At 39.0% G+C, this 14,112-nt stretch overlaps 1 protein-coding gene across 2 annotated transcripts in view; it reads right to left on the bottom strand.

Annotated features, from left to right (window-relative positions):
* Positions 1-14,112, bottom strand: part of camkmt (calmodulin-lysine N-methyltransferase) — a 103,779-nt gene that overhangs the window by 17,883 nt on the left and 71,784 nt on the right. Inside the window, exons 4-7 of one of the 2 annotated variants that reach the window (XM_039672370.2) lie at positions 14,037-14,097; positions 9,812-9,866; positions 7,093-7,156; positions 1,598-1,670 (exon numbers count right to left, since the gene is read on the bottom strand). In XM_039672370.2, coding sequence (XP_039528304.1) covers positions 1,598-1,670; positions 7,093-7,156; positions 9,812-9,866; positions 14,037-14,097 — 253 coding nt within the window. The remainder of the gene's footprint in view (positions 1-1,597; positions 1,671-7,092; positions 7,157-9,811; positions 9,867-14,036; positions 14,098-14,112) is intronic. The other variant, XM_039672371.2, reaches the window with a different exon arrangement.

Here is a 14,112-nt window from a genome sequence, read left to right as displayed (position 1 = left end):
AGACCCCCATAATAATGATGCGCCCAGAGACATTTCACACACCTGACACTCCTTTTATTTGCGCCGTTGTCTGGCGGCAATTGTCTTCTCTCTTTTCTTTAAGTGCTAGGGCCGGTTTCCAGGCAAGCAAATCTGATTATTAATTAGCCATTATTAACAGTCAGTAAACAAAAATTACGTCTTGTGGAAATACAATCTCCTCTCTCAGCGGGGGTCCGCACTGCTTATTCACTGACTTGAGAAAGCGAATCCACCCCCCCCACACCCTCCCTCAACCAATCACACACGACCTTCACCCCACTCAAACCGCGCGCTCTGACAGGAAGCCTAATCTCTAAAGAAAACAATCAAAGTAATGCAGGCTAATTATACGTTTACTCTTTCACTTCATCAGCCCAGTGTAAATACACAGGGAGGGGGAAGTGTGCAGAGCAACAGAGAAGAGAGGAGACGAGAGGGGGAGAGAGTGGTTAGATCACTGAGTGCCAAAATTACTTTTTAGGTGATAATGCATTTGCGTGATGATGTGCGCAGTGGATGAGCTGTGTTTTGGCAAATGTGAGAGAGGGGTGTTAGAGAGTGTGTGTGTGTTTGAGTTTTCTAGATGAGGGCATTCAATCACGAAGAGTGGCTCATCATCGCTCTGCCTGGATACATCTTAGCGCGTTAGAGAGCGTAGCGCTCGCTCCGCGGACTGTGGATACCTCGTTACCAGGCCAACTGGGTTCAGGAAGTGACATAGAGCCCTGCGACCTCATTTTTGCCTACTTATTGACACTATATGTCCCGAACACAAGTGCTGTAAATACCTCTTTACCCAAAAACACTTTCCTATACTTCATGGCAGTGTTGTAGTCGAGACCACCTCACTCGAGTCCGAGTCGACACCGAGACCAGAGAGAGTCGAGTCCGAGTCAAGACCGAGTCCATAGAGAGTCGAGTACGAGTCGAGTCCGAGACCAGAGACGGTCGAGTCCGAGTCAAGACCGAGACCAGTGAGGGTTGATTACCTAATTTACTTTTATTTACTTAAAGAAATCCTTTTTTTTTTTTTTTTTTACTTAATTTACTTAGAGTTTAAAAAATATGATCAGTTTAGGGTAAAAAGGCCACATAGTAGGTGGTGTTAAAAGTAATTTTATTACTATTTGTCATGCGCAGTTGCGCACTAGAAAATCACCAATCACTGGGTGTGTCAATCAATTTAAAGAAATATTTTATTAACATACATTAATAATCATGAAAAATATTTTTAATTGAACTCGAGTGGACTCGGGAATAAGTCCGAGTCCTAAAAAAAAAATGTTCGAGTACGAGTCAATTCCGAGTCCAAATGGACACGATTCCATGACAAGACCAAGACCATTAAAATATGATCTCAACTCAAGACCGAGTCCGAGACGAGTCCGAGTCTCGAGTACTACAACACTGCTTCATGGCATGCTGAACTCCACAAAGAATTCACATTCACATTAAATAACGACACTTGAATTTGTATTGACATAAGAGATGGACCTCATATGCAGTAATATAAAAGCAATATTAGTGCTCTGTCTTTCATTGTCCAATATATTGGGAGGTGTAGGAGAGATCTTACCTGCTGGACACGTTGGTAGACAGGAAGAGCCCCTCTCGTCTGTTCCTCTCGATCACACTGCGCACATCTGGTGCTCTTAGTCAAGAAATGCAATGCTATTTCACAATTAATGAAAGCATGGAAATCAAACATCAACTTCATGAAGACAGATATATCTACTACCACCATTTAAAAGTTTGAGCACACCTCGTTTATCATAATAGCGAAGGCCTCAAAAGTATGAAATGACACAAATTCTAAACTGTAGTTCCAGTCATGGATGCTTATTGGTCAGTAGTGCTATGCACACCGTCAATCGACAATCTGTCACAATCAACTCGAGGTGCACCCTGGGAGGATTTATAAACGGTACTGAAGGACTTCCCAGGTTTGCTGGACACTTGATGGCTGCTTTTCTTCACTATTCAATTCAACTAATCGAACAAAAAACGTTCTAATAATACTTTATTATTATTATTCATATTATTTATTACTATTATTATTAAAAACAATGTATCAATTATAATAAAAATAGTAAGTAAACATGGAACTAGATAAATAGATGGCATGAGAAGAAAAATTATTGGTAACATTTAAAGCCTTTATGTATAATGGATTATATAAGTATTTTAATGGATTAATTACACCTTGTAATGAACATTATTAATGTATGACCTCATGAATAATCATAACGACCATTATAATATATTATAATACATTGTTACACCTTTATAAAGTATAATACATTAAGAAACATGACAAACAACCAATGTCAGATGTAATGTGCGAATACTATAATGCATTTAACTTTAGTTACAATTATTTATGAAATTATATAATGCATTACAATGTACATTATGAATACCATTATAATGCATTGTACATAAATTGTCAAGCAAAACTTTTGCCTTTCCCCAAAAAACTTTGTGTTTGCTTTCAAAAGAATTGATTAAATAATACGAGGTGGGAGGGAAAGTATTTTTATATTAATATTATTATTATTATTATATTTCATTGCTTTAGCAAGTGTTTCAAACTTTTGCAAAGTTTCTCTGGGAACACAAAAAAATTTCCCCAAATTGTTCCCCATCACCATGGAGTCTGTGACAAAAAAACCCCTAGACAGGTAGAACAGACATACAGACAGACAGATAGGTGAGATATTGTGGAACAATAGCAAGATCATTTCCTTTATCCCTCTGACTTAGAGCCCATTACACGAGCTGATTTTAATGTTACTCTATTATGTCAGGCCGTCTTATGTGACGTCAACCCACACAGTCCGTTTGCTTCCTTTTCTCTCCGCACCTCATCCTCAGATTACCACTGAGCTCAAAACCAACTCATGCAAAGCATCATCATAGGTAATCAATAGGGAGGCTTTTAACCTGCGGCCATCTCTTCGGATGGGCCTCCACCCATTGTGGTTATACTCCTGGATTGATGTCAGCGCATCTATGAATAGACCTTTCGACAGTTTTAAACTAATTCAATTACGATTTCTCGCTTTTTCTGCCCCGCTTTCCCTCTCGCTCCATGGAAAACAACCGTAGCAAATCCAATCTATAGCGCAGGGATGGAGGGCAAATCCCTTGATGAAAGAGGGGTGGAGGCTGGGTGCACGCATTACACTGGTGCGATCTGCTGCTAAGGAGAGCGAGAGTGGAAAGCTTACAGTGTAATCCCATCAGGAAAAGACCACTGGGGGAGAGGTCAGCGCTAAACCGAGACACAATATGATCAAAACCGCACTTCCTGTGGAACACCTGTGCATATATTGTCTTCCAAAGTTTCATGGCTGCTGCTTTAAAGAGTTTGTAAAGCTCAAGAAAGCAGCAGCCATTAAAGAATGTGAGAAGTGACATTTAGCAGTTAACAATAGGGTCTCTTGATTATACATGCACAGCTTTAATCTGAGCTCAGCCAGTCTTTTGAGAACACAGACTGCGATCAAAACTTAAGTCATGAAACCACTCAGTGGTACACTTTAGTCACTCCCAATTGGGCTCATTTCTTGATGCAGAGAGAGTGAGAGAAAAATTAAGAGAGAGTCCATGTGTTCTTGTAGTAATGTCTAATTGAGTCATATTTAGTAGAGGAAGCAAAAAAATTAAAACATTTACATATTGTATTTGGAGTAAAATCCAATTGTCACGTATACAAAATAACAGATGTCTTAACACTAGCCAGGTTCAGTTCTCCAGTTGAGAATTTTGAACTACGAGTTATTGATGAAGTTACTGCATCATAATAACTATATATAATTATTACATATAAATAAATGTCTTTTTTAGGTTGACAGGCACAATGAAATATATAATTTAATTGTCGACCTTAAAAAAAATGAACTTTTTTTATTTATTATATAATAGTATATAAAGTATAGGTCCCACTTTAGACTATGATCTAATTGTTACCATTAGCAATCCGTAGATTTTTTGGGGGGTTAAAAAAAAAGATCCAAAATACATTTTTGAAAAAAATACATAACCAGCCAGTGTTCAAAACGATCTGCTTGCCTCAGCTCGATTCAAAAGGAAAGCTTGTAATAATGTTTTAAATTCCAGTGGTACTGGTTGATTTCTGCGGGAGATTCGAGCACGTCTTTGCGTCACATCTGTACACATAGAGTCTCGGCTATAGGCTATATTGAGTGTGAGGATGTTGGAGGTGGAGATTTGTAGCCTTTTCTCACAGCACTTGATATAATTAAACGCATCAATTTGATGGCGGGTCCAGAAAGGATCAAACGACAATCACTAGTGACAACAGATTCACCCGCTGTAAAATACAAAAGAATTCATTCAGACTTCGGAGTGAAAAAAAGAGACTGCACCCGGACTCATGCGAAAACAAGGATAATATCGGAAGGATATTACATGTAGTCACGCAATGCTGTTAACATTAACAATTTGAGAACAAATTATAATTTGCACGGTTTTGCATGATATGATTACTTATAAGCGATTGTTAGATTTAATCAGCGTGATTTACTGCAATGACAGAACCAGAACAAAAGTGGATGTTTCTTACTAGTTCAGAGGACTCCTATGATCCATGCTAATTTTATTTCACTAACAAAATGGGTTTAATAATTTTGTTATACCTTCTTTTTCTTCCCTCTAATACAAGAAGGAAAACACTATGTTCTCACAAGACAGCTTGTCCTTTCCTGGCCTTGCCCGATCATCAGATAATCTCTTCAGCGTTCTATTATGGCAGACACATCTCTGAAACAAAGCACTGCCAATTAATGCTCTATCAGCCCACTGCCAGTCTGTTCACACTCTATTACAGGAAGCAGTTTAGAGACAGACTCTGAATGTTTTGAGTATGTCTTGCTCTGCTCCCTTTCCCTCCATTTTCTTTTAAACAAATCTCTTCTCAATGAGGAATTGTGTTAATTTCATGCCACGGCCATTGTTCTTTGAGTCTTGATATTCAATAAAAGCTCATTGTAGTGGCAGCGCTGGCTGTTGCACTAATGAACGTGGGCACAGTAATTTTGCGACTTTTTGCTGTCACGTCTGTCGTCTCCGCTTTTCCTGCCTTTGTGAGCCAAGAGACGTGGCTAATCTGAGTGACTGCGGTGGAAAGATGAGATGGAGAGCGGGAATAAGAAAAAGCAAAGAATGGGAATGAAGAAAGAAGGTTCGAGCTATACCCTGACACCTGTTTAAGCTTCATCTGTGCTCCTGGCAAAAGGGAAAGTCAATAGAGGAATGGAAGAAGGGGGGAGAGGGTGAGAGACAAGGAGCAGGTGAGTCAACACACACAGCGGTAGCCTTCAATGACATGAATATGTATTAAACATGCTAAATGCAGGTTTCGGGTGTCAGCTAGATGATTTGCCTCACATTCGGATATGTCGAGGAGCGTGTGCGTGTGCCGAGTGCACGTTAAGAATGGCTGACTGAAAATGTGTGCATGTGTGTGTGTGTGTGAGCGAGGTGGAAGTGAGAGGAATATCTGAGGTAAATACAGGTTAAACAGACATCTTTTCTGGGTTAAGCTCACAAAGATAGCCTACACTCTATATATACACACACTTACTATAATATACACACACTACACACTTTGCTGTCAGCACTTCTGCAAAACAAAGTGATGATTGTGGAAACACAAACTTACAAGCTCCGTTCCAAAACCTAGTGAGTTGCCTCTGTCTGTATGGAGCATTTTAATAAGGTGATGATTTACAATATGAAGTTTTTTTTTTCAAAAGTTAGGCAGCCTGATTATGCTGCCTTCTAAGTTACCTCATTTTGCACTAATTGTAAGTATCACAGAAGCTTAATGAAAATATTTGTATTAAGATGGTGGACGAACAAGAGAAATGCTAATAATAATACTGCTGAAAATCAAACCTATTAAAACCAGCATAAACTGGTTTGAGCTGATTATGTTCCTGCCTGATTAAAAAGTTCCCAAAAACTCTTTAAAAACCAGTCAACATAACAGACTGACCAGCAAACCATCTTGGGCTGGTTTAAGATGTTACATTTCCGTTGCTTTTCTTCAGCGGGGAAATACAGCACAGATTGAACCATTCAAAATTTTGGGGTCGGTTTTTGAAAGAAGTCTCTCATTGTCACTAAGGATGCATTTATTTGATAATATTATTTCAATTTAAAATAGCAGTTTTTAATTTGAATACATTTTAAAATGTATTTTATTCCTGTGATGGAAAAGCTGAATTTTCATCACTCCATTGTCACATGATCCTTCAGAAACTCTGTGCTGATTTGCTGCTCAAGAAACATTTATTATTATTATCAATGTTCAAAACAGTTGCTCTGCTCTATTTTTGTTTTTATGTTTTTGTGGAATTTTCATACATTTTTGTCAGGATTCTATAATAAATAGAAAGCTCAAAAGGCCAGCATATATTTGAGATCAATGTAATGCATCCTTGCTGAATACAATTTCTTCTCTTTAAAAACACTTTAGTTTTCGCTCCAATTCTCATTATTAACTAACTATTAACTATAACTTTTGCCTTAATAAACTCTTAATTACTGCTTATTATTAGTTAGTAAGGTAGTTAAGTTTAGGTATAGTGTAGGATACAGGGGTGTAGAATGAGGCATTAATATATGCTTTTTGAGTATTAATAAACAGCCAATATCCTAATAATTTGCATGCTAATAAGCAACTTAAATCACGAGAATTGGACCCAAAACTAAATTGTTACCAAAAAAAAAAAAAACGTAACTTACGTAAACCGTAACTTAAAACTGAACCTGTATTTTTCTTTAACTTTTTTAAACAATATTATAAATATATATTATATATTTATTCAAATTAAAAAAAAAAAAGTGTCTTTCTTCTCATGTCGCTTGTAATTGTTTCCTGTGCTTTTAAATCCTGCCTAAGTAGACTGTTTCAAATCAGTCACTCATGAGGTTTCATTTCAATTCAGGCACTGCCTTAGAAAGCAGCTGCCTATGTAGGGAGCGAGCAGCTCACTAGGTCTTTGGAACAGAGCCACATACCGGTCTGAAATGCAAGGATACTTTGAATTGCCTTCTCGTTGCCATCAGATAGCAGAACTTCCTTCACATCAGCACAAACCGCAATCTGCCGGAAAAGAGAAGAAAAAAAAGATGAAAAATAAACAAATAAATGAATAAAACAAAAGCAAGACATCCTCGGCACACTGTTCGCAAGCAGTCATATCTGAAGAGCGCTGATTTTTAAAGCCCTACTCCAAAACGACCACCCGTCTCTCTTTCTCCCCTGCTCCCTCTCATCCATCTCTGTCTGTCTCTGCCGTTTTTTTCATTTTATGTCTGCATTATTTTAATCATTCAATCAAATCAGTCAATACTTTTATCATTCCCGGTGGCTGGGAGCCCTCTATCTTGCTATCACTCTGTTGGGTAATTGCATTGTGACAGGGGATGATGGTGAGCGCCGAGCCTTTCATTTGCAGTGTGGCGTTTATCATGCGGGGCCATCGCGCTCTGCTGTCACTCCTTACTCGGCTCGCGAGGCCTGCCTGATGCCCTTCATATAACTTTGTACTGCGAAGCTTCTGCCTTTGTGCTGCTCCACTGTCAGCTCTTTCTGTCCTCTTTTTATACAGTCTTTTCATTCAAGTAGTCATCTTTATCAGAGGTGCCGTGTAACAGTTGTTTGGAGAGGAGCAGTGGGCAGAAGCAGTGCGTGTGTGTGTGTATAAAAGTGCTTGCAAGGAATTATTTTGTGCTTTTGAATGATATGATTTCGGATGTCTTTCCTTAAACACAGGTAGCAAAAATAACTTTGTCACACCTGCCAATGCTGAGTGAATTTAAAAAATTTACATTTTTAAAATATATATATTTTTACCAGGCATGAAACTGAATTTAGCATTATTTTTTTTACTTAAAAAAAGCAAAAAAAGTTAAGAGATTGGTTTAGGAATGCATTTAATATACACTTCCGTTCAAAAGTATTTTATAGTCCCGCTGTAGTCAATCATTTTATCCCTTACAACTCATCTTTGATCACCAAAATTATATATTTAAGTGGTTTTTCCTTGGAAATAATGTCTTCATGCCTTTAATAGCTTGAATGCAACTCTACACCCTTACCTCATTTTGGATATGTAGTTCTATGATTATGCAAATTAGCCCTGCCTCCACTCACTCACACCAGATCAGAGATCCACTCGTTGACGTGATTGGTTACAAGGTAGTTTGTGACGTCAGAAAGACCAGCATGTTCAAACCATGTTTTTGAGACTTTCTTGGGTTCACTGAAGTTTTAAGGAGAAAATATTCAGTAATGGTGTTGACAAATGAATTTGCACAGGGTTTGTCTTAAAGCATATTAAAACACAACATAGACATATAAACAAATTTAAAACCTTGATTTTCACCAGGGGGACTTTAAAAGAAACTTGTATTCACTAAGGATGCATTAATTGATCAAAAGCGGCAGTAAAGACAATTATAATGTTATAAAAGACTATTTTAAGCAAATTGTGTTCTTTTGAACATCCTGAAAAAAAAATCATGGTAAAAATATTAAGCAGCACAACTAGTTTTCAACATTGATAATAATAATAAATGTTTCTTGAGCACCAAATCAGCATATTAGCATGATTTCTTAAAGATCATGTGACACTGAAGACTAGAGTAATGGTGCTGAAAATTCAGCTTTGCCATCACAGTAAAAAATTACATTTTAATACATATTAAAATATAGAAATATTTCACAATATTACTGTTTTTCTTCTATTTTTATCAAATAAATGCAAATTGGGTGACCATAAGAAACATTAAACATTTTGTATATATTTGTTTTGATGGCATAATGTGACAAATATACCATGTGTTGTCACAGAGAACAGCTTCCTGGACAAAAAAGTAGTTTAGAAGATGCACAATTCGCAAAATCATTAGCAGACTGTTTAAATGTCTTTATATGAGCTGCTCATGTTAATATTAACAACAAAGGGACTGACAAAATGAGACAATGCAGGAGAAATATCTCTCCAGAGTGATGCTGTGTTTTTTGCCCTGTGGGCAAGAGTCAGGTCACAGGGCCCACACCACCAGCTAGCCATATGGGCATCAAGACCTGCAGGAAACCAACCAGTCACCCAAGAAAAACATGGGTGGTACTGCCAAAACCACAGCACTCCAGGGCACAGGACAAAGAAGAGGAGCCATTTTTCCTTGTCAAGGACGTAGATAAACACAGGCACTAAGTCAGACCTGAGAAAAGGTGGAATACGAGTAAAAAAAGAAAAAAAGAGATGAGAGATTGAGTGGGGGGGGGGGGGGGGGGGCGAGGAAGGCGATCCACTGGTGGTCCGTAATGTCACAACACGGGGGTATTGAGTGGAGAGATACCGGAAGGCTGGTCTTGTGAAGGTGAAATCGATAACATGTTAAGCCTGTCCATCTGGAGAGGTTACTACAAACTACTATACACTACACATAGCTAGAGTCTAAGCCACTGGTGTTTGTGTGTGTGTGTGTGTGTGTGTGTGTGTATGACACCAAGAAAGAAAGCGCTTGCATATGCAAGCCCGTGTGTTTGAACAGTTTTGATGACGTTAGCCCAATGGTCCACGTGTGTTTATGGTCACTGAGGTAGAAATGTCAATGTGCAACGGCCGATTTCATGTTGCTTACAATATGCCATGTTAGATTACCCATGCTGATGCAAATTGCCCATTTGCCTGTGACCGTCTGTCTGTGTGAGAGTACTGTGTCATTTTTGCGTTCACTTTTGACTTACCATGAGCCCGGCAAGACACGTCATCCCTCCTCCCAGCTCACACACCGACGAACCCCTGTGAGACAGAGAGACAGAAGGGGGCTTGATGCGCTGTTTAGCGTAAAATTTGAAGTACATGAGCACGAGAGTGAAGTTTTTCAGTTTAAATGAGAGGAAAACAGGAGGATGAGAGAGATAAAGAGAGACGCAGAGAGGGAGATGGCTGTTGTGTTTTGACAATAACGCTAATTAACTTGCCCGTGTATAGGGGGATGCCATTGATTGGAATGCAATTCCACTGGGCTCATTGATCTTAACCTTCCTCTCCCTTCTTCATTTCTGCATGTGAGCGGGTGTATAAGTGTTGACAAAAGAAAGCGCAATTGTCCTTTTTTCCTGCTGGAAATGTGGATTTGCGGTACAGAACTGGAAGTTAATTAAACGTACGGGATCAGTCTTCTGCTTCGATTCTGTACAGTACAGTGATGCATCAGATGGTAATAGTGTTGTATTTTAATCGTATGTATAATGGCACTGAATTAGGGGTGTTGCAATGTACCAGTATTTATGACAATCATGATACTTAAAGGGTTAGTTCACCCAAAAATGAAAATTAAGTCATTAATTACTCACCCCCATGCTGTAACAACCCCGTAAGACCTTCGTTCGTCTTCGGAACACAAATGAAGATATTTTTGATTAAATTTGAGAGCTGTATAACTACCACATTGGCTGCCTAAGGGACTGCCTCTTGACGGCCCAGAAAGTCAATGAAGAAAATGTTTAAATATCCCATGTGACTACCGTGGCTCAACTATATGTTTATCAAGCGACGCGAATACTTTTTGTGCGAAAAAACAAACAAAAATAACAAGTTTATTCGACTATTTCTTTTCTTCCTTGTAGGCCAGAAACGAGATTTCCTTAGATTTCCACGACGCATGCGCGAGAATTGCGATCTGCTTACACCAGCTTACACTACTTCAGATCGCAATTCTCGCGCATGCGTCGTGGAAATCTAAGGAAATCTCGTTTCTGGCCTACAAGGAAGAAAAGAAATAGTCGAATAAACTCGTTATTTTTGTTTGTTTTTTCGCAAAAAAAGTATTCGCGTCGCTTGATAAACATATAGTTGAGCCACGGTAGTCACTTGGGATATTTAAACATTTTCTTCATTGACTTTCTGGGCCGTCAAGAGGCAGTCCCTTAGGAGCCAATGTGGTAGTTATACAGCTCTCAAATTTAATCAAAAATATCTTCATTTGTGTTCCGAAGACGAACGAAGGTCTTACAGGGTTGGTACAGAATGGGGGTGAGTAATTAATGACTTAATTTTCATTTTTGGGTGAACTAACCCTTTAAAAATAAAAGAGATATTGATATGTTAATTTGACATGATAATCCTAAATAATCAGTATCTGACACTCCAACATAGTAGGTGGCGGCATTGCAGCTTAATGCTGGTTGCCACCCATCGTAAAACATAAAAAAGAAGACCTTATTTAACATTTATTTAACATAAATGTGTGTTGGCAGTGTGTGAGCAAAACCACCCTAGAATGATAAAAATCCACCCAGTGGTTTTTTTACAGAACGAGCTGTTATTCAGTGCTTTGTGACGTAGAACTGAGCAAGGGGTTTGATTGACAGTGTGGTTGTGGCCTAGACCCCACCCTCTGTGATCTGTACAGCATCCTCCATTGTTTCAACGACGAGTTGAACGCGCTTGAACGCCACCACAATGTCGTAAATACCAGTGGGGAGCTCGGGATTTTCTTTAAGCCCCGATCTATACGAGTTGGGGGCGTGTCAGTGAGAAACATTCATTCAACGTCTGTTGACGGTACATTTTAATTGAATTTCAATGTTTACTCATTGACATTGCAAGGCTTTTTCATTTATAAAGCAAGCTCTCTGCACAAAATATGATATCATTGTAATATAAAAATTATACCAAATGATAGAGTTTACATTGGCTTCATAAGCTAATGAAAAAACATAATAGAAAAACACACCTGATGCGTATTCTTTGTTCTTCTTTTTTTTTTTATTAGCAGAAGCAGAGTTAACAAACCTTGCTGTATTTTCGTGTAATTCATTAAAAGTAGGTACACCGCCATTTTGCTCCGACGAAACTGACTTGAACGCACCTCACGTCGTAAACAAGACTTCCCACCTCGTAAGTACGAACTCCCCAGGAGGACTTGAACGCAGCATTACTTCCGACATATAAGGATTTTTAATTTGTCTAAATGGTTAAAGGGAAAGTTTCTTTTGACTGTGTGATACTCAGTTATTGTTTTTAATGTAAAATGATGTCTTGTGTTTCATGAAAATTATTGTCGGATGCATTTAACGGGATCATATTTTATGTGGATAAGTGAAATAAAATGAAATAAAGTGACTAAAAGGATTTCAGATTCTGAGTGCGGATCATAGCTGTTTCTTGAAGTTATTCTGTGATTTAACGTCGGAATCTGATAGCCCCTCCCCTTCTGCTGCGACAGTTGAGTGCATGAAGTGTCCAACATTCCACACTTCGTTTTATCGGTTAATTAAGTGCATTGTTCGGGTATGTGAAGTGCACTTTTTCATTATGGAATTTTCAGTGTGAACACACTACTCGCACTCAGGGCTGTTGCTAGGGACGAAAGGTGGTGACGAATCTAGGGCCCTTCAGCCTTACTCTTAGGGGGACCCCACGATTTCAACCGCGGGGGGACAAGGAACACGATTTCAAGCATCGGGGCTCTGGATACCCCAGCTACGGCTCTGCTCACAGTACTTATACTACAAAATGCCACAAATTGGGACAAACGTTAGCATCTGGCTAAATTGCGTAGCATCTACAGCAGAATTTGACTGGAAAAATGTAATTTAAACCACACGTCAACAACTAACTATATAGATATTGGAAGCATTTTCCCCGCTCTTTAAAATGTTTATAAGTGTCTTATAATAATAATTATAGCTTAGACAGCTTAATTGGATTGCATCTTGAATAGTTTTTTTTTTTCTCCGATTTTTTTTCAATTTTCTTTTTTTATTCAGTGGCAGAATTTTTTTTTTGAGTCACACCATAACAGTTAACACATACAGAAACCTACAGCAGCCGAATGGAATAATTCATATGAAAGGTAATTCATATAATTCCCACAGAAATGCAGAATTTACACAAAGACTATAATTTGCATAGAGTTCAGTTGTGTTTGTCATACGCAAAATATACAGTAGAGAGTCCTTGTAAAAAGCAGTCCACAGCCGCACACACACAGGCAGCTTGGCTTCATCACTTTGCCAGTCTTTTTTACGCTTTGTGACAACAGTCTCCATGTGTTTGTCTGCTCTCAGCCCGTGATCCGACACCTTCCATTGACAGAGAGACAGAGTGGAGGATGAAGAGAGAGCGATTGTTGTATGAGGGAGTGCAATTAAAAATTAATGCGCACAAAACTGCTAGTATGAGCCGCGACGGGGACAAAGCCCCAGTGACAGGTAGCTATTTGGCTGTACATTGGACTAGTGGAAAGAAAGGCGAAAAAACCAAAGGGATGAAGAGAAGAGATGGGCGCTCTCTGTAAATTGACTTTTTTTTTGTTCTGCTTTATCCTCCTCTTTTTCTCTTTTTGGTGAGTGCCTGATAACAGGTCTGGAAGATAGCGAGAGGGTGACAGTCCTTGATGACATACAGGAACAAGAGCGCACATCGACACGTGCACAAACACACTCCTCACACTCATGCAAATTAACTTTGCTTTTAATTTAGAGGTCTGAATATGCGCAGAAGCGATACACGGACCGAATCACAACAGAAACACAGGTCTTAACATCCTCCGCACACACACACACATTCACACACACTCCTGCAGAAGCATCGGCCCAAGGGCGTAAAACCCTGTATATGCCCAGTTGACCTTCAGCTTGCCGCTGTGTGATCGATAAGCCTCTCTTCCCTCCTCTGCCTCTTGAATGTAAAAACAGGAAATCAAAGGCTTGTGTACTGCCTTGAGTGCAAATCAAAAAGTGCCCCTTGCCTTTCTGTCATATGGCCAAAGTGTGTGTGTGTGCGTGTGAGAGAGAGAGAGAGAGAAAGAGAATGTTATTGTACCTTACATTGCACACATTCTGTACGCAGCCTAGCTGCCATTGCTTCGGCAATGCAAATGTACAGTTTTTGTCATGCCAATAAAACACACTTAAGTTGAAATTTAGAGAGAGAGAGAGAGAAGTGGGGTGGGGTCCTCACGTAAACATGTGACGTTTCTTCAGGCAGTAGTAGGCCATCACCTCTTCAGAAGGCCAGACACCTGAAACAGAAAGAG

This window comes from Pimephales promelas, chromosome 11 (genome assembly GCF_988280905.1).
Source record: "Pimephales promelas chromosome 11, fPimPro1.hap1.1, whole genome shotgun sequence".
NCBI classification, from domain to species: domain Eukaryota; kingdom Metazoa; phylum Chordata; class Actinopteri; order Cypriniformes; family Leuciscidae; genus Pimephales; species Pimephales promelas.
Note: the sequence above shows the minus strand (reverse complement) of the source record. Positions and strands in the feature narration are given on the sequence as shown.